Source organism: Neopsephotus bourkii, unplaced genomic scaffold, assembly GCF_033783945.1.
Source record: "Neopsephotus bourkii isolate Nb327-2 ecotype Australia unplaced genomic scaffold, CSIRO-AGI_Nbou_v1 NB_1057, whole genome shotgun sequence".
NCBI lineage: Eukaryota > Metazoa > Chordata > Aves > Psittaciformes > Psittacidae > Neopsephotus > Neopsephotus bourkii.
Window position 1 is genome coordinate 173,448 of NW_026901546.1, and position 19,063 is coordinate 192,510.

At 38.8% G+C, this 19,063-nt stretch overlaps 1 protein-coding gene across 1 annotated transcript in view; it reads right to left on the reverse strand.

The window, feature by feature from the left end:
* Window positions 1-19,063, reverse strand: part of PTBP3 (polypyrimidine tract binding protein 3) — a 44,788-nt gene that overhangs the window by 14,491 nt on the left and 11,234 nt on the right. Inside the window, exons 3-8 of the mRNA XM_061361265.1 lie at window positions 17,661-17,793; window positions 13,515-13,565; window positions 7,430-7,544; window positions 5,321-5,490; window positions 4,295-4,441; window positions 71-235 (exon numbers count right to left, since the gene is read on the reverse strand). Coding sequence (XP_061217249.1) covers window positions 71-235; window positions 4,295-4,441; window positions 5,321-5,490; window positions 7,430-7,544; window positions 13,515-13,565; window positions 17,661-17,793 — 781 coding nt within the window. The remainder of the gene's footprint in view (window positions 1-70; window positions 236-4,294; window positions 4,442-5,320; window positions 5,491-7,429; window positions 7,545-13,514; window positions 13,566-17,660; window positions 17,794-19,063) is intronic.

The window sequence follows — 19,063 nt, forward strand, 5'->3', positions numbered from 1 at the left end:
ATTAATTTACAATAGCAACAATGGAACAGATTTTAATTTTTTTTTTTTTTGTTTTTAGCGATCTCATTACCTGATACAACACTTCTATAGTGACAGGGTAGTGAAGATTTTCAACAATGATTCGAAGAACCGAACCTTGATAAGGGCCATGCCCACCTTCAACAGCATAAGTAGTTGGACCAGCCTGGATTCCATGCTCCATAGCATTCTCAGCTTCCAGTGCAGCTTGGGCTGTCTGAAATCATGTCACAGCAGACACCACAGTTACACACATACAAATTATCAGTTTCTAAACAAAGTTCTCATACAAAGACAAGTATGTATAATGCATTTAAAATGCAGCTTTGAAAAAAAATAATTCCTTTTATCTATTACCAGTTCAAATTCCCTAATAATAGGAAAATCTTCTTCCTTCCCTTCCCTTGCCCTAAAAGAAGTCAGATCATAGTTTCACATAATTATGACTCTTTTTTAGTTAAACTGTTCCTACTTTGTAATGCCATATAGACACAATTTTGCTTTGATTCAGTAAGCTTTTGTTACTCTAGAGATTTTCCAGCAAATCAGTATAATGACAATACTGTAACAGATTAACAGCGTACCAAAAACTATTATCTCGGCTTTACTAGGATTGCATTCTCTTCAGGAACTAAGTTTTGCTGGGGATAAGCTTAAAGGTGCACAGCCTGCTCTTCCTTCAGAGCCAAACTATCAACACAAAAATCACCCTGAAACCTCACTCATCGAACTGCCTCACTGGAACTTTCAAAGCCTCTAGGCTGGTTTTTGATGGGCTTTCCTCGGAAAGGTCTTCAGATTACCTCTGAGAGAACTATGGATAGGTGTTCCTTCCCAAATGTAGTGCTGTGACTTTATGGCATGTCTCAGTAACACTATTTCCTTGGAAGATGGACTAAACATGGCACACAATACATATGTTAGCTAGTTTCAGAAACCCCTGCAAAATAATCTGTACTTTAGGCCTGAGCCTAGACACTAAGTCAGTAATGTAGTGTTCAGCCACTCTGCTAGTGCCTCCAAAATTTAAATAAAACTCAAAAGGGGGGGGATTTAAACCACCACCCCCAATGTTCAATTCATATTCTTACAAAATCGATTTTTAGTACTTCAAAAATGCAAGAAAGAAATTAATCGTATTGTTTGGAATGAAGTTACACATAAAACTGATATTTTATCAGTGAAAACACCCATTTTATATTGGATCTAGAGTTTTACTTAGAATAAACAATCAACATTAAGTTTAGTCATGTGATCTTTTTTAAATTTGAACAATTTAAAGACTATGATTTTCCTGAGTTTGGCAAGGTCTTGGAACAGTGACAACACCATGAATCTTTCAAAAACAAGTTACATGACCCGTCACAATAACACTGTATCTGACAAAGTGAAAAGCTTCAAAAGAGCAGGTTTTGGAGCAGAAAGTGATTCATCGTGTATCAGCTGGGTTTGTTCTTCCTTGTGTTCTTCAGATAGCATCTACAGACCACATAATTAGCAATTAACGTTAGGAAAACACAAATATAGGTTTTTGTGGTATTCCTGCTACTATAGTGTGGACATGGAGAAAAAAAATCAAGACTAATTATTCAGAGAAAAGATTTACTGGAGAAGACACAATATTTTCTTCATGTTCTGAAGCTACTGAAAGCTGTTACCTGTTAAAAGTCAGGAATGGTAAAAGTTCTTTCAAACATAAAGTAATCAAGTATTTCTAAGTAGTGTAGAATACAATAGCAGGTTCACCTACAGAAGGCTGCTTAGAACTGTTTCCCACCAGGTTTTAAACGTATTTGAGGATGGAGAGTACACAATGTCTCAGAGCAACCCATTCCAATGTTTGACCACTATGAGAGTAAGAAAGTTTCTTAAGTGGATTTTTCTGTATTTGAAATAATGAACATTGCCTCTTGTCCTGTCACTAGGTACCACTGGAAAGTGCCTCCATTTGCAGACATTGGTAAGATATGCCAAAGCCTTCTCCAGGCTGAACAGTCTTCACCTTCATGGCCTTTTGCTGGATTAGCTTCACTATGTCCAAGTTTCCCCTGTACTGAGGAGCCCAGGACTGGACACAGAATTTGAGATGTGTCTCATCAGCGTTGAATAGAGGGAAGGTTACCACCTTCAACCTGGCAGCAACACTCCACCTTCTGCAGCTTTGGATGCTGCTGCTGGCCACCTTTTCTTCAACAGCATGTGTGTTGTCCACCAGGAACCTCAGGTCCTTCTCTGCCATGTTGCTTTCCAGCTGGCTGACCACAGTGTACAGCAGTACCTGAGGTTACTCCTCAGGTGCAGAAGTTGGCATTTCCCTTTGTTGAACTTAGTGAGGTTTCTCCTGTCATTTGACTTCTCCAGCTTTTCAAGGTTCTTTCTGAATGAGAGCACAGCCATCTGGGATGTCAGCTAGCCCTCTCAGTTCCGTGTTGTCAGCAAACTTGCTAAGGATATTCCCCATGTCATCATCCAGGATATTAACAAAGATATTAAACAGTACTGAACACAGGATCAACCCCTAGGGTACTCCATTAGTGACCAGTCGCCTGCTGGACTTCATGCCACTGGCCACCACCATTTTAGCCTTTCAGAACACTTCACAGTCTACTTACCTAAACTGTATTTAATCTGTCTGTCTACTGGGATGTTATCGGAAATAATGCGTAGAGTCTTGCCATAGTCCATTAAACAACATCCACTCCTCTCCTCTCATCCTCCAAACCAGTCATCTCACTGTAGAAGCCTATCACATTGTTGAGGCATTACTTCCTTCTCAAAAACCCTTGCTGACTTTTCCCAACCACCTTCTTGTTCTTAGACTGTATGAAAAAGGTTTCCAGGATTAGTTCCTCCATTCCCCTTCCAGGCACCTAGGTAAGGCTGATCAGCCAATGTTTCCCTGGATCCTCCTTGTCCTTCTTTAAGATAGGAAAGAGATTTGTTTTCTTCCAGGCCTCAGGAGCCTTCTACAATTGCCATGACCTTTCCAAGACTGTAAGAGTGGCTTTGCAATGACAGCAGCCAGCTCCCTCAGTACTCATAAGTGCATCTCACCAGGGCCACAGACTTTTGTTTAGTCAGTTTGCTTAAATGTTCCCTAGCAAGATTCTTTTCTACTTCCTTCATGAAGACCTTCAGAATGTCGTCAGTGGCTTGTTATTCTGAAGGGCAAGTTTTAACCACTAAAGTCTTAGAAGAAAGCATTCAGTACTTCAGCCTTTTTCATTTACTTTGTAAGCAGGGCTCCTTCCCCCATTCAGCAGCAGGCTCCCCATTCCCTAAATCTTCCACCTGCTGCTGATTCACTTTGAGGGGCCATTCTTGCTGCATTCACAGTCCTCCTGGAGCCAACTCCATGTATCTTAGAATTTTCTAACCACATTCCTGCATATTCAGATAATGCTCTCTATATTACTCCTCCAGAGGACAATATAATGTCCTCTGTATTGTATGGACAGATACAATCACCTGTCCATGATTCTATCTGCCTCTTTTTTACGTCTGAGTTCAGTCAGGAGCTACTTGTTCATACAAGCAGTCTTCCTGCCACCTTCACTTGATTTTCTCCACATCAGGATGAATGATGCTTGAGCTTAAGCTCCTTCACAGTAATTTCACAGACAGAGAACTCCCTATCGGAAAAAAGTTACTACTTGGATAACAAGAGACGGAAATACTATCTATTAGAATTTGACTGTTGGTGTAGTGGAAAGTGTTCCATTTATTTACTAAAGTTGCGGTTTAACACTGATAGGCAGCTAAGTACCACACAGCTGCCTGGTTACTTCACCCCAGCAGTGTGGGGGAGAGAATAAAAAGGGTAGAACTGAGAAAATTAATGGACTGACATAAGGACAATTCAATAGGTAAAGCAAAAGCTGCATGTGCAAGCAAGGCAAAATAAGGGATTCTTTTACTAACCACCGGCAGGCAGGTGTTTAGACATTTCCTGCAAAGTAGGATATCACGTGTAACATTTACTTGGTAAGAAAAACATTGTAACTCCAAAATTCCCAACTTCCTCCTCCTTTCCCCAGCTTTCATTGCTGAGCACAATGTCATATGGTACAGAATATTCCTTGGGTCAGCTGGGGTCAGCTGTGGGGGCTGACCCAACTTCTTGTGCATTTGCTGGCAGGGCAGTGTGAAAAGCAGAAAAGGCCTTGATATTATGTAAGCATCACAAGCTACTATGAAGTAAATTAACTATCCTAGCCGAAACCAGTATACAACTCATACGCGATTCTATACTGGTAAATGGAAATACTATACTTACAGCCTGATACAATGAACTGTTAGTCTTAAGTTCTCTGTGCTTGGAATATTGAATATAAACAGGCTGGCTGTGGAGATGAGGTACAGAATAATTACAGTGGTTCACCACGGCAGCAGCAGCTTCTTCAGAATCCATTTCCAATAATGCCTGCAACCAATACATTGCGCTTTTCAGTGTTGTGTTGTTTACAGGAGAGAACAAAGCATCAAAGTACCATATTCCCAATTCTACTCTCACTAGAAAATGATCATGTGAATGCACAGTATTGATTTGTTCAGCATTAAAATACATGTTTAAGGGGATATTTGATCTGTGGGTTTTCTTAAAAGGTTTTACATTGTAAGTACAGTAAAGTAAGTACTTGTCATTAAAGACAAGTATGACATATGGGAAGCAATGCAGCTAAAAATACCACACTGCTAATGAATTTATTAGATTCCTGAATGCAAGCACTACTACCTAAGTAGCAGATACACATATTGATTGATAAAGTAGGAACAAGACACTAAACATCAGTTTGTGCATATTAATCCAGCTCACTGCTGCAGACAGTTTTTTTATTAGTGCCTATTAATTTAGCATTTCAGTGTTTATTCATAATGTGAACTACCCTACTGTATCTAAGAGGAAAAAAACAAAATAAAAAACCCTAGGCAATTTATTTCAGATTAAAAAGTTAACATGCATGTTAGTTATTTAATCAGGTGGGTTATTTCAAGACTTATGTTGACTTCAATAGTAACAGCATAGTTCCTTATCATCTATATATACTTAACACAAGGTGGATATAATATTTAGCAATATTACTAACAAGTTACTAGATCATTATTTAATCCAAGTGTATTAAAAATTAATATAAGTATCAGTACATTTTTTCAACTTTGAAAATTGTTAGAATCTTGAGCTATCAATGAAATGTCTAGATATTGTTGCAATCATTGCAGCCAAATGCAGTATCAAAAGGGTCATAACATGAACTACATCCCCAGTCTTGCTGTTATAATAGAAACACTGAAAATTACATACCTGACATTTTTCTTTTAGCCTCAAGAAGTTTGTTACTTTGCCAAAAGGGATAGCTAATGAAATGACTTCTGCTTCAGTAGCATCACTTGGAATTTGACGAATATGAAGGACACGTGAAGGGGAGCATGGTGGTCTGTCTGCTTTGAATTTCTTCTTGTCATTCTCAGTATCTAAAATATTTTAGGCAGGGGAATGGACAAGCAAACAAGGCAAACTTATTACACAACATTAAGTACCAAAACCTAAAAAAAGATTAACTGCTGTGTCAGCATTGACGTTAGCTCACTTATAGCTCTCTGAATCCTAAGAAAGTTCATGTATAACCAAAGGACAGTTTAAGAAGACTCCTATTATTTGTTCCAAACCTCCACTACAAGTGGAGTGTGTGTTTTGCTTTGGTTTAGTTTTGGTTGTTTTCTTGGGGGCTCAGGGGAGGTTTTGGGGTTTGTTTTTTGGTGGTTTTTTTTCAAGTCTTACAGGTAGAGAGGCTAGTAACTTCTTCCCAAATGCCCATCTAACATATTTACAAAATGTTAATTACATGGAAGAGGGGAAAGTAGTAATTGGGAGGTTTTGTGGGGTTTTTTTTAAGTTATTACTAACTGATATTCCTGCATGGTGTCGATTCAGCTGTTACCTCAATTACTATTTTTTTATTATTATTTAAAAAAGCCTGCTGTCCCACATGATTGTGAATTTTAAAAAGTCTCTGGAAAGGATAGACAGCAGTAAGGCATGAAATCCATGCAGATTCTAAACTTTTCCACTTTAGCAAAATGCTTTTTTTCTTTTTTTTTTCTTTTTTTTTTTTTTAACATATGTCTGTTTGCATCCTCTAAGAGGTAAGTGACCATTGGTTACATTTCAAGGAGATGACTTGCAGTCCTTGAGAGCACTTTTAAGAAAACACCACATGTAGAACAGGCATATAGCTCTAAATGCTATCACAATGGAGTAATAACTTAAAAGTAGTAAAAATGAAATTCATTAGCCAAGCTACAGATCCCAGTAAGATACTGTCCTACAGTAAGCTATAGAGGCTTATGACACTTGATGAAAAAAAAATTCTAAACTGATTTAAAGACAGTCTATTTGATGGAAATTGTACTCAGGTCTAACTGCATACTACTTAAAGGAAGACACATTGTTTGCTTTTTTTTTTTCACTTATGTGCCACAAACAGCTTCACTCCATCAAGACAGCCTTTACACCCCATGTGCTACATTTAGCCTTCCAAGGAGTATCAGAAAAGATTAAGAAAAAATACCTGTTTTGGCTTAGCAAGTAATTTCATATTTTGCTGTAGGTTTTGAGTACAGTCTAAGGCTGAGAAACAGTTCACACAAGTAATTCTGTATAAGGACCTTTAGAGAGGACATTTTTACTAGTCTCAACCATGCCACACTCAGAAGCCAAGTTAAGTAATTCCCCCACCTGGCAAACAGAAAAGTCTGATATGCATTTATTTTTCCAGCAAGAAATTATAAATGGCATCATGTGCATTCTGAAAAATATAAACGTGTGGCATTCTTGTTGGGGCTGAGACTTTAAGACAAACAAACCCATATTAAACTCATATCAGTACCAAGATACAACAGGGTATAATACCATTAAAGCCCTACAACCCATATAACCTATCCTGTCTTATTAAATCTACTTTTCAGGTTCAAAAGGACAAGATATCCTTGACTTTACTATGTTGAGGACTCCTTGACCAAAGAAAGCAGGAAATTAAACCTAACAGGAACTTTGCCTTTAGTTTAAGGTGAAAGGCTCTTGCAGAAGCAGTATTTTCTGGGTTCTGACTCATTATCAGAAGCAATGAGATGGAGCTGAGTGGCAAGCTCAACATTTTCTCTTTACATCTTCACTGAGAGTTACAGGAGTTTTCAGATCAGGCAGTCAGCCAAAAAGGACAACTGACTTCAGAGCTCCTCAGTATTTTCATTAGGTTGGCTAGACTCCAATAGGTTGCTGGAGTCAGGTTACAATTCAGGCTTGGCGAGGATGCTCATGGTGACCACAAAGAACACACACACACACCCCCTCTTCCTACCCTCACCCCCCAAAGAAAATAAAACTAAATAATTTACAGAGAAAAATACACACTGTTCATGAACTGTGATAGAAATCTTTTCTTATGTATACCCGCAGCTTGAGTAGGATTGCTCATGGTAGAAGGCCTGTTACTGACACCCGAAGGAAGAAGCTCGTCAGGTCCACACTAAAAAACAAAATGCAAGATTACTAGTAAAAGTTGTTATAGAGAAAGAGCTTGACATAAAAGTGCAAAAAATCCTGTAATTTATTCTTCCTCAAAATGTCCTCTTTCTATACACATTATCAACCAATGCTGTGAACTCACTTTTCAGGAAAATGTACCAACCACACAAATTTTCTTTCTCTCTCAAGAAGTTAGGAAGTTCAGCTGTGTTACACTTCTTACTTCTGTTAATATTTACTATACTACAGTTGACATTTTAAAAGAATAGCAAACACGAAAAGAAATGAGCTGGCTGCCAGCTCTGCGTCCGCAGTACAACGCTGCTTCTAGATGTAAGTAAACACACAACCACACACATAAAGTCAGCATTTGTGACTGGACACAGTGGACCTTGAGGAAAACTAATTGAAGACATGTTTAAATATACCTATGGCACTTTTGTTAAAACATAATTTTTGTCCTAAGAACTTGATGGTGGATCATATCTTTTTTTAAAAATACTGAAAATCTTAAGTGTATGCTTTAGGAATGCTGACAATTTGAGGCGCTAACAGAAAATAGCTCGAGAAATACAAGTTCTTCATTCAAAAATCAGTGCCTAGATGCCAGTTGAATCTTTTTACTCTTTAAGACTGCTACTGTATGGCCAGCTGAGCATCTAAAAGTCCTCCAAAATGCCAAGAAGAAACGAAATAACACAACACCTCTAAAAGGCAGTTAAGGTTCCTGAAACTTTCACCACACTCTTCTGTAAGAGCATTTTCATTAAAAAACTGAGATTAAGGTCCCCTGTAGGTAGGACCTTAGTCCTTCCACCTAGGACTTTGGTGGAAGTAGAAGTTCCCATCATCCTTGCCCCAGTATTCCCACCAGCTCATGATCATGAGCTGTTTATCCTGCACCAGTTCTGGTCCCTAAGAGATTTTATAAGAGATGACTCAGTCCTCCAACCTGGCAGCACTCTATGCTGAGTTATGTCAGCTAATCAGCTAAAAGAGGGGTTGAAAAGTGCCAGAATCCGGTGTGAAGAAAGGGGTAGAGATACTTGAAGGAAACAGGACTAAGAAAGCATCCTTTAGCAGCAGCAAGCCATCATTTTGCCTTGTATTGGCTATGGAACTACCCCTCACAGAAGACTGGTTTATCAGTTGTCTGTGCTTAAGGGAGCCAGTTTAGTTCTTTTCATTCATAACCATGTGTTCAGGCTGCTACCCCAGTGTAGGGAAGGTCATTAACAACAGAAGGCTGTGACCAGTTTAGGGTGGTAAAAAACCTTTCCAGCCATATTTAGCTGCTCATAAAGCAGCACAGGTGTTAGTGTAGGATAGAGGAAAGCATGACAGTGTTCATTCCTCTCTGGCAGCAGCATAGACAGTATTTGTGGTTACTATTGCTACATAAAAAGAAATAAAGAATATAAACAATATGCTTTAAAGAATTTCCAATTCTCATTCTTTTCAGTTGCCACCAGTTAAATCCATTTGCAGTAAAAATATAGGCTAATATAAAGAGCAGCCTATTAAGCTGAGCAAAGAGTACACCATACATTATACATACCAAGAAATGCTTCTTTGGATGGTCACATTTTAAACCGATCTCTTTAAAGTTTGTCAATTAAATGGTTACCACAACAACAACAACAACAAAACCCAACCAAAACCACAACAGACTTCTTAAGGAAAAAAAAAAGAAAATCCAACCTCTCCTGTTTTTAAAACTTGTCTTAATTGATTCAACTCAGGATTCAAATAAGTATCTTAGTACAGAAACCAGAATCTACTACTTTGAAGAGCTATGTAGTTAATGTTTTCGCAGAAGGAAGTAAAATGTGCAAGATTTTTACAAATTAGTCTAAGTTGTCTAGGTACTAGTCTACAAATGAGAAAAATACATAAATTAGGAACTGTTACACACACGTATGTCATGAAATTTATAATTTACAAAGAAAAAATTTGTTTTCAACTTAAATTTCACTGCCAGCATCAGTAATTTACAGCACTGATCGCTTTGTAGGTTTGGAACATGAAAATGCACCTGATAGATTTGATACTGATTTCTGGCCAAAATTCTTGGAGGATACCACAGAAAATATTAACTAACTGCAAGGATTTACAATAGAACACCTTGATGAGCAGACGTATCTCAAAAACAAATTGCAAAGAGCAGAACTTATTATCACAGATACTACAGAAAGTCTATAAATCAACCATAATCTGAAAGACAATTTAGCTTTCTCAGATCAAGTTCTAGCATATTCCAAAAGAAAATGTATGTAACCTTCTCAAGAAGTATTAATCTCTTTTAGGCCACCCCACTACTATAGTTTCATTCAGTAATAATACTGCTTGTGGAAATTATAAACAGTTGCTTAGAAAGCATAATTTGATTTTGGACATTTCTTTAAAGACAGGTAAAATTTATAGTGCTCAGTAACCACTCCAGTAAGGGCCCTCTACAAAGTGTAGCACTCAATGATAGGTTAATTAAATTAATAATTCTTCTGTATCTACCATGGTCAATTTCCCTGAATAAATAAGGCATATTACACAATTTCAGACTACAGCAACAGATGCCTTTTCTGAAACTACTTAAGCTCTTCTGTGATTTTAAATTTCTGATAGTAATACCTGTTAGTGATTCTGCAATTCAAGTTAAAAAGTACTGCGTAAAAAAAATACTGCACTCATAGCAAATACATGTAACAAATATCTGAAAGTCAACAACTCTAGGTTTCCAAAGTCTTTTCAAGTCATGTACAGTTTGGTATTCATCAGAACATGTCCATTTGTCAGAACTATGGCAAGTATTTATTCAGCATTATTTCTGGAAACCCTCAAATCCTATGAACTGCCTTTTCATTTTTAAAAAGGCTGCATGTAATTAAGACCATCTTTTTCACCCAACTTCTAACTGCAGTGTTTTCCTCCTCTCTTCCTTGATAGTCACAAATTCTTCAGTACAGTTTAACTAATTACCAACAAGTTTCCTTGATACTATCCCATGTTCAATCTAAAATACATTGTTTTCCTAGAATATAGCTAATCGCCTTTCTAGACTATTACTTCTAAGTCAACAAAAGAAAATGATCATGGGGTTTTTTTACTGTGACATAGCTAGAACAACAAAACAGGGGGCCCAATATTATGGGAAAATAATTCTTTCAAAACCACCCTTCTTCCTGCATATAAATCAAAGTTTTGTGTATTTTTCTACGAGATTCTACATGGCAACAAACTAATTACTGTTCCAAAAAAGACACACTCTGAAACATCACAATATCAAGCTAAAGCAGTGAAAAATTGTTAAATGTAAATTAACTGTTCTAATGCATACCTTATTAATTTTTATAGTACATGATTGTAGAAAAAGAATAAATCTAAGGGTCAAAAGAGTGAAAATTTCCATTACCTTCTACTTCTGCAGTAAGCTCTACAAATACTTGTTATATTCTTTTATTTTTTTCTTCCACAAACCATGTTTGCAGAGATGCAACTCCTACTTCCAAAATGAGGATTTAATGCAGAATGCAATGCCCCTCATGACAAAATAAAAAGATTTCAAAGAAAGTGTAGGTAAAATAAGGGTAACATCAAAACAATATATTTGTATTAAAAATGTATTAAAAATAAAGTGACCTTACAAAGAAAAAGTTCCATTTCAATAAGCTGAAACATAAGGAAATTATAGGCAATTATCACAGTCAGGCTAAGCCTCTTTTCCTCTGCTGCAAAGATCCCTCGCAAACACATTGGCTTGGGCAGGCTGATTGTCAGTCATTTCAGAACCACATTGTTCTCTCACAGATAGCTGCTTTCCCGCAGGCTTGAATGGTTAGTAGCTCTGTTACCAACATTGCTTGCTATATTCCGTTATCAACTACTGAAGCTCCCTGCTATGCTGGTAACAAGACACTGTACACTTTCAGTCATGCAACAGTAATTACAAAGTGAAAAGAAAAGAATTAATCAAATTTTAGCCTTGTTGATTTCATTAATGAAAAGATTGTTCTTTTTAGAACAACAATTAGAAAAGCTGCAGTAGTATATACTGTCACATGAATTAAATCATCTTTCCTAATTGTGATTAGGAAAAAGTTTCTATGAAAAGTTTCTATGACACAAAAATAACTTGAATAAATTCCTGAGGCAGATGCCATACTGAAGTGGGAAATACAATAAAGACTCCAAAACAGCCTAATATGCTACATTGAGTATTTAGAAGAATTTAAAATCCAACAATTTCAAGAAGTGCATAAAAATTAATTCTAGCAACTGTCCAGTCATCCCATCTTAACTTTTGCAATGTAGATGATGGACTCATGGAATCACATCACCTTTTTTTTTATAAAACAGCTGGAAAAAATGGTCAATAATAAAATTGATTACACACATTTGTGATATTGTCTTTACACCTATTCCTCTTTTTAGCAATATAAACTGTTATTTAAGATTGATGCAGCAGTTTAAATATAAAAAACAAACAAAAAATTATTTTTAAAACTACATAAATGCTAACTGCATTAGAGACATCTTAAAAATGCAAGGAGACAAAGAAGAATCCAACTGTTCTTGCATACTTTCAGGTTATCCATAAAGGCAAGCATCCATAACACCAACTTCCATATCCACAGCAGGCTGGCAAAGCAGGTCACCATCTCCCCATTTTTACATATTTGCCTTGCCACAATAGAACAGATGTTCTAGAAATAGAAAGTCTAACCACTACATAAAAGTGTAATTCTAGTCCAAAGCCAACTCCCTGTCTTTGGATGCAACATACAAGGCATAAAACTTCAGCAGACTTTGACTAAAAGTCGATTAGGCAGTATCAAACTTAAAACAAGTACTCTAATTCTATACATAAGGAGTAGGTAAAGAAATGTAGCTCTGACAATAAAAGCCCTGAAGTCATATTTTAAGCATTTTCAACATTTTGCATGCAGTCAGTTCCATTATTGCCCCTTAATACTCATGTTTACCCCTCATTATAGTAGCAGAAACCAGAAATCCAGGTACTTGTTATTTGAAGAATTCAGGTTATATTTAACTGAACATTTTTTCTACTATAAACAGTATTCACCAACTACAATAACAGAAAAAGTGAAAACATAAATTCCAAAAGGACCTCAGCCCCATGCCCTAAATATAACCTAGGCATTTCCCTTCTCTACTTTCCACACATTCTAAGAATTTTATTCTTCCATTTTATTCTTCCATTCTTCCTAAAATAAAAAGGCAACTAAATTTAAGTCAGGTATAAATACCAGGAGTTTTCATTAAGCAACATGGCCAGGAGGAATGCAAGAGTCTTTTTGTCTGTATAACCAAGAAGTGTTTAAAATTTGAAATATTTGGTCACTTTATCAGTATTCCAATTCCTATATAAACTGAAAATATGAGATGAAAATACGAGAATGTTTATATTAGGTCAGTCCAAAAAAAAAAAAAAAAAAAAAAATGAAATCTAATACCTCTGACCAGTGATGCCCAGGAAACACTAAGAAGAAAAGAAGCATACAGGATTATTTTCTGAAAATATTCTCCCAGAACCACACAAACATACATGCACACAAACACAAGTCAACTGAAATAGAAAAGGCCACATGATACATATTCAAAAGCAAGATCAAACATCAGAGATATGAATATACTAAACAGTCCAGTAACTGTGTTAGTATTGTGTATCCCTGACAGTGATGATTTGTACCACACAATGAAAATCAACATCTAAGTAAAGGAAGAAGTAGAAATTACATTTGTCCTTAAAATACTTTTATCCTGTGCACAGGTGAATTGTTTTAATCAAACTTCCCTTTAGGGGGACACTAATACCAGTAATCAAGTAACATATGCCTACAACAAAATTCACTGCAGAATTCACTGACTTCCAGAATGCGGTCCCAAATTTCATAGCAGTTAGCCTGCAGAATAAGGTTATATTAATGTACAAACTAAGCTCCAAGTAACAAACTTTTATGCTTCTGGAACATGCATTCCTTATGCGTTCCTTATTGGTTCTGACCTTGTGAAACACGTTGCAGGACCAGAGGAAAAGGGGATAAACAAAAGGTCAGAAAATGTTTACAGACAAGATTTTATCTACTTACAAGATAGAATCATAGAATGGTTTGGGTTGGAAGGGACCTTAAAGATATCCAGTTCCAAGCCCCCGCCACAAGGCAAGGACACCTTCCACTAGACCAGGTTGCTCAAAGCCCCATCCAACCTGGCCTTGAACGCTTCCAGGAATGGTGCAGCCATGACTTCACTGGGCAACTTGTGCAGGACTAGAAATACAGTTTCTGTGTGTCAAATAGCAATGTGGACACCGCCGTCTTCATACTGACATGATTAATAAGATTGTGGCAATGGTTCCACCAATAGTGTAAAAAGAAACTAATTTTAGATGTTCACTTAGATGTTGATTTTCTTTGTGTGGTACAAGTCATCATTGCGAAGGAAACAAATTTTCTCATCACCCTCACAGTGAAGAGTTTATTCCTTATATCTAATCTAAATCTCCCCTCTGTCCGTTTAAAGCTGTTCCTCCTCGTCCTATCACTGAATGCCCTTGTAAAATGCTTTGGTTATATCCTCTGAGTCAGGGGCTGAGGGTTTGCCATTTAAAAATGGTCCTTCCCACAGTATTGTCATTATTCTCATAAGGGCAATGGCACACCAAAAGGGCAATGGCAACCATCCAAACATCAGTACACAGGTATAACCTGAGCCACTTCCTCTGTAACATTACATCAGTGGACAGTCTTGTGGCTAGGACTTCCAAGAATTGATCTGATCATCCTTCAGCTTCATGCATTTCTACCACCTACTGAACAGGACTCCAAAGAGCACATTTCACCTTGAACCACCAATAATGTGACAAGAACCACCTCTGCAGAAGGCATAAAGCTTGTCATATACCAGTTTTCTGAGCATGGGGTAGTACCCTGCATTATTATTGGATGATGATATATGGGCCATTTTATCAGTACTTGTATAAGGCCTGGATGTCCCTGTTCAGCCATCTGATCCCACTGGGTAAGCAGGGCTGTCCATCAGTGCAGGTAGAACTTACTAGATGATGGGTTGAAGGCATTTTTCCTTTCAGTGTCCAGTACCGGAAACCAAAGGGCAAGCAGCAGTCACGACTCCATTCTCCACCACTACAGATGCTGCCCAGACTCACACATAGATGGTTCATTCTTCTTTTTCTGTTAGGGTATAGTTTTCTGAGGTGGGCAGCAGCCTTGGCTTCGGAATCCAAGGAACACCTCTGTCTCTCTGCCACAGTGTGCTTTCTGCCATGAACTCGGCTGGTTTGACTGGTCTCCTGCTAGTTGTGTATAGTAGATGTACATGTAGTTCGATAAGAAAATGAACATGAGCCAGCAGTGTGCACCCGCAGCCCAGAAAGCCAACAGTATCCTGGGCTGCATCAAAAGGAGCGTGACCAGCAGGTCAAAGGAGGTGATCCTGCCTCTCTACTCTGCTCTTTTACATTATCGGTAGAACCATTGCCACAATCTTATAAATCATGTGAGTATGAAGACAGTGGTGTCCACATCGCTATTTGATACACAGAAACTGTATTTCTAGTCCTGCAAGCTCCTCCACTTCATTCCTCTTTGATTGCAAGTCTCATATTCAGTCAAATTTCAGTTATCCTTGTTATCCACCAATTGGGCAGTGATTCCCTAAACTAGGATGCCATCAGCATACTCCATGTGATCTGGGTCACTGTACTCCTCCAAACCATTTGCGTTAAGTCTGTGACAGATGCTGGAACTATGCTTCCATCCCCACAGTAGGTGGTCCCAGGTCTGTTGTGCTCCCCTCCAGGAAAGGCAAACTGCAGTTTACAATCAGGGTCCACAGCAATCAATAAAAACACACTAACTGTGCCAATGGTCAAATACCAGGCAGCACTTTTTTTTTTTCTTTGAGTTATATTGTAGTTCTAGCATAATGATATTGCAGCACTCAAGGGTGCTGCTGCCTTATTCAGATCTCTATAATCCATGGTTAAATCCAAATCCCTGTTGGGACTGCACTGTCCAGAGATGGCTACTAAGGGTGAACAGGTGCAAGTAACTATTCACTGATATTCTACTTCTACAATAAGATAATTCATGGGACAGCCCAATTATCTTATGCAACACACCAACATACCTGTTAGGTTTATATTCTTGTCTGTGCACTGCATTGCAGCTGGCTCTAATGGAGTCCTGCTACCTACCCTACTCCTGCAGTTACAGACAACTAACACAGCAAAGTGGTGCTCTCCCTCACATCCACAGCTGCTACACCAAATGCCCACAGATGTCTGTAGGAGTTCTCAGTATCTCTATTCCTTAAAATGGCAAAGCCCAAGACGAAAGGGACACCAGATCCCATCTACATTGTCATGGTTTAAGCCCAGCCGTAAATCAGAACCACGCAGACTCTCTCTTGCTTGGGGGGGGGCCCCCCCCCCCTCGGAGGGATAGGGAGGAAATTCGAAAGAATGTAACTCCCATGAGTTGAGATAAGAGCAGTCCAGTAACCACTACTGCTGCCACCAATAATAATAGTGATAAGGGAAATAACAAAGGAAGAGAATACAACTGCTCACCACCCACTGACCAATACCCAGCTCAACCGAGCAGTGATCTAACTGGGTAACTGCCCCAGTTTATATAGTGGGCATGACATGCTGTGGTATGGAATACCTCTTTAGTTAGTTTTGGTCAGGTGTCCTGACTCTGCTTCCTCCCGGCTTCCCCGCCTCCCTGCCAGAGGATGAGGCTCAGAAAGTCCTTGGCCAGACTAGACATTACTAAGCAGCAACTAAAAACATCGGTGTTATCAGCGCTGTTCCAAGGCTGAAAGTCAAAAACACAGCACTGCACCAGCTACTAAGAAGCAGAAAAAATGACTGCTGAACCCAGGACACACATGTTGTGGTGCTTCCAGTTTCTTTTAGTAAGACCGAGTTTGGCTTCTACCACACAGACCTTCCAGTGGCCCCTGGTGACTCTTGATGATGAATTGTACCTTTCCACTCAGTGTAAAAGGGAACAAGGTGCATTAAACCTCTGTGTCCACTAAGGCTTGGTGTTTTCTTGGTGCATGTGTGCCAGACCACCAGTCAGTAAATTCCATTATTGCATGTAACATCACCATCCTCAGCTGGCTGTGGGCAGAACCTCACCAAAGCCACTTCTTGGACAGAGGTGTAGGAGAAATCTTATGCTGGCAGGACTGATAGTGTGAGGCCTTCCTCAGCCTGTTGTGGCTTAACAGCTTTGTGTCAGAATGACAAGGACCAGCTCCCCCACAAAGAATGAGGAGCCAGGAGCAGAGAACAGTAATTGAAGCCAGCAAATCAGTGCCTATCCCATGGTATACAGGTGAGATAAGAAGAGCAAGTGCCAGGTTCCACTGAGAGTCCACATCCTTCAGCAAGTCCATAGTGGCAAGGCAAGTTCACAGTCAAGCTGGGAAGTCAAAATCAGGTGCAGTAAGAGTAAGCAGCACTAGATACAGTCCAGTGCGCAAGGCAGGACCCAGGACAAGGTGCAAGTCATTCTGTGGGTCAGGGTCTGGATGAACAAGGTTCTCAGCTAGCCATAAGCACGGCTGTGATGGAGCTGCAGACAGGCATGCATACAACATAGCCTGGGCAGTGACTGAAGGCCTAGGCCTGAAACAGAGCCCATGGACAGCAGGTGTGGGTGGAGGCCCCAGGGTCATTAAGATCTCTCAGTGCACTTAGAGGCCTGACAATGTCTTTCTTGCTTCTTGGATTCATGTTCCCAAGGTGGCCAACTCCTTGATTATCCACAGTTCTGTCATTGTATATAGACCCCAGCCACTATGCCCAGTTATACACCTTTAAACTACTGGTACACACATCTCAGCATTTAATCATCAAGTTGTTTGGTTTTCCTCTACTCGTTTATAATCAGTCTTTAAATCACCATTTAAGGGTCATGTGGTTTTAGTTTCTCATATTTTTAATGGGTTTTGTGACTTTTCAATCCTTCTCCCAGTCTAGCAGAATCTGCATAGAGAAACAACCTCTTCACATGGATGCCAGAGAAGAAAAAAGATACTACTACTCAGAGCACAGCCATACAGCCTTGACTCCTATTTCCTCAAACTGCTCCTTAAGGAGCAGACACTGCTCCTCCTTCTCCACAGTCCAGGAACCACAGATGCCCCAGCCAGCGTAAAGAAGATTTGCTATATCCACTATATACTGGGAGTTGCTGAAGGACAACAGAAAAGAGGGGGAAAACAAAAGCTTTAATTCTAGTTGTTACTGGTTTACATATTTCAAGATGATCTTATCTACACTATTAAAACACTGTATCAAGTAGGAGCTAGTGTTATCCTACATCTAATATTGACACATCATACTGAATAGCAGCCAGTGTTACACATGTGAGTTGACATACACTACATACACTATTAAGCACACCTTACACAATACTGGATATGATTCCTGCCATACCACTAGGTCCTCTCCCAGAGCACCATCTCAGCAGCTGTAAGTGGTCATGGCACCATGGAGACCTTTGGACAGCAGGACACTGTACAATTGTCTTTTCATAATCCAAAACCTCCTTAAAATCCTGCATCTGACACCAGCTTTTTATTAATGGCATGGTTTAGGTCAGGACAGACTGACATTGACATTAATTGGTATGCAATAACTGGATTTATGTGAAGGAATGTGGGGAATTTTTTGCTTCTGCAAAAAAGTGATTAATAATGCAAGAAACAGCAGAGTCTTACAGAAAAGTGGTTTTGCCTATTTCCCATGCTTCCTTGCTGAAAGGAGCAGCAGGTGTCAGAAGATTAAGGTGCTGAGTGTGCCAGTTCCAGACATACAAGCCTGATTACGGATGTCCTGGACGTCCTCAATGGTCAGGCCTCCCAAAAGATAAGAGAACAGTACTTCTTTACTGGTTGGTGGACCTCTTTGTTACTTGTGGACTGGTGTGCAGAGTCACTAGGCAAATATTCCTATGTAAATTCAGTTTGGCCTGAACCACACTGCCTTTTTTTTTTTTTTTGCTATCATCTGCCCAATTGTTCTTAAGCTAACAAAAATCCAGCCCTTAAAAACCATGTAGAAACATAAGGGAGGCTCAACTGTGGGCATCTAACATCACCTTAATTACTCAAGTGATACCAGCTCAGTAGGCCAAGACGTATGTCACTGTGGCTCATTAACAAGTGATCAAGAGAAACTAAGTAGTTCAGATGCTAAAACACTAGCAAAACCACATGAAGAATTTTCACCTACTCATCTTAAAACTCCTATATAGATTGTTACAAAAAAAACCACACATTTCAATGACTTGAGACTACTTAATAAATCAACTGAGATATTTCTTTGATAATTTCAACATTTAAATGTGTATTAAACAGGAAATAAAACATTAATAAAATAAGGCATTGTCATTTTTCAAGGATTCCAAACCATCAGTGACTACTCTCCCTTGAACAGAATTTGTAGAAGTTAAATTTTGT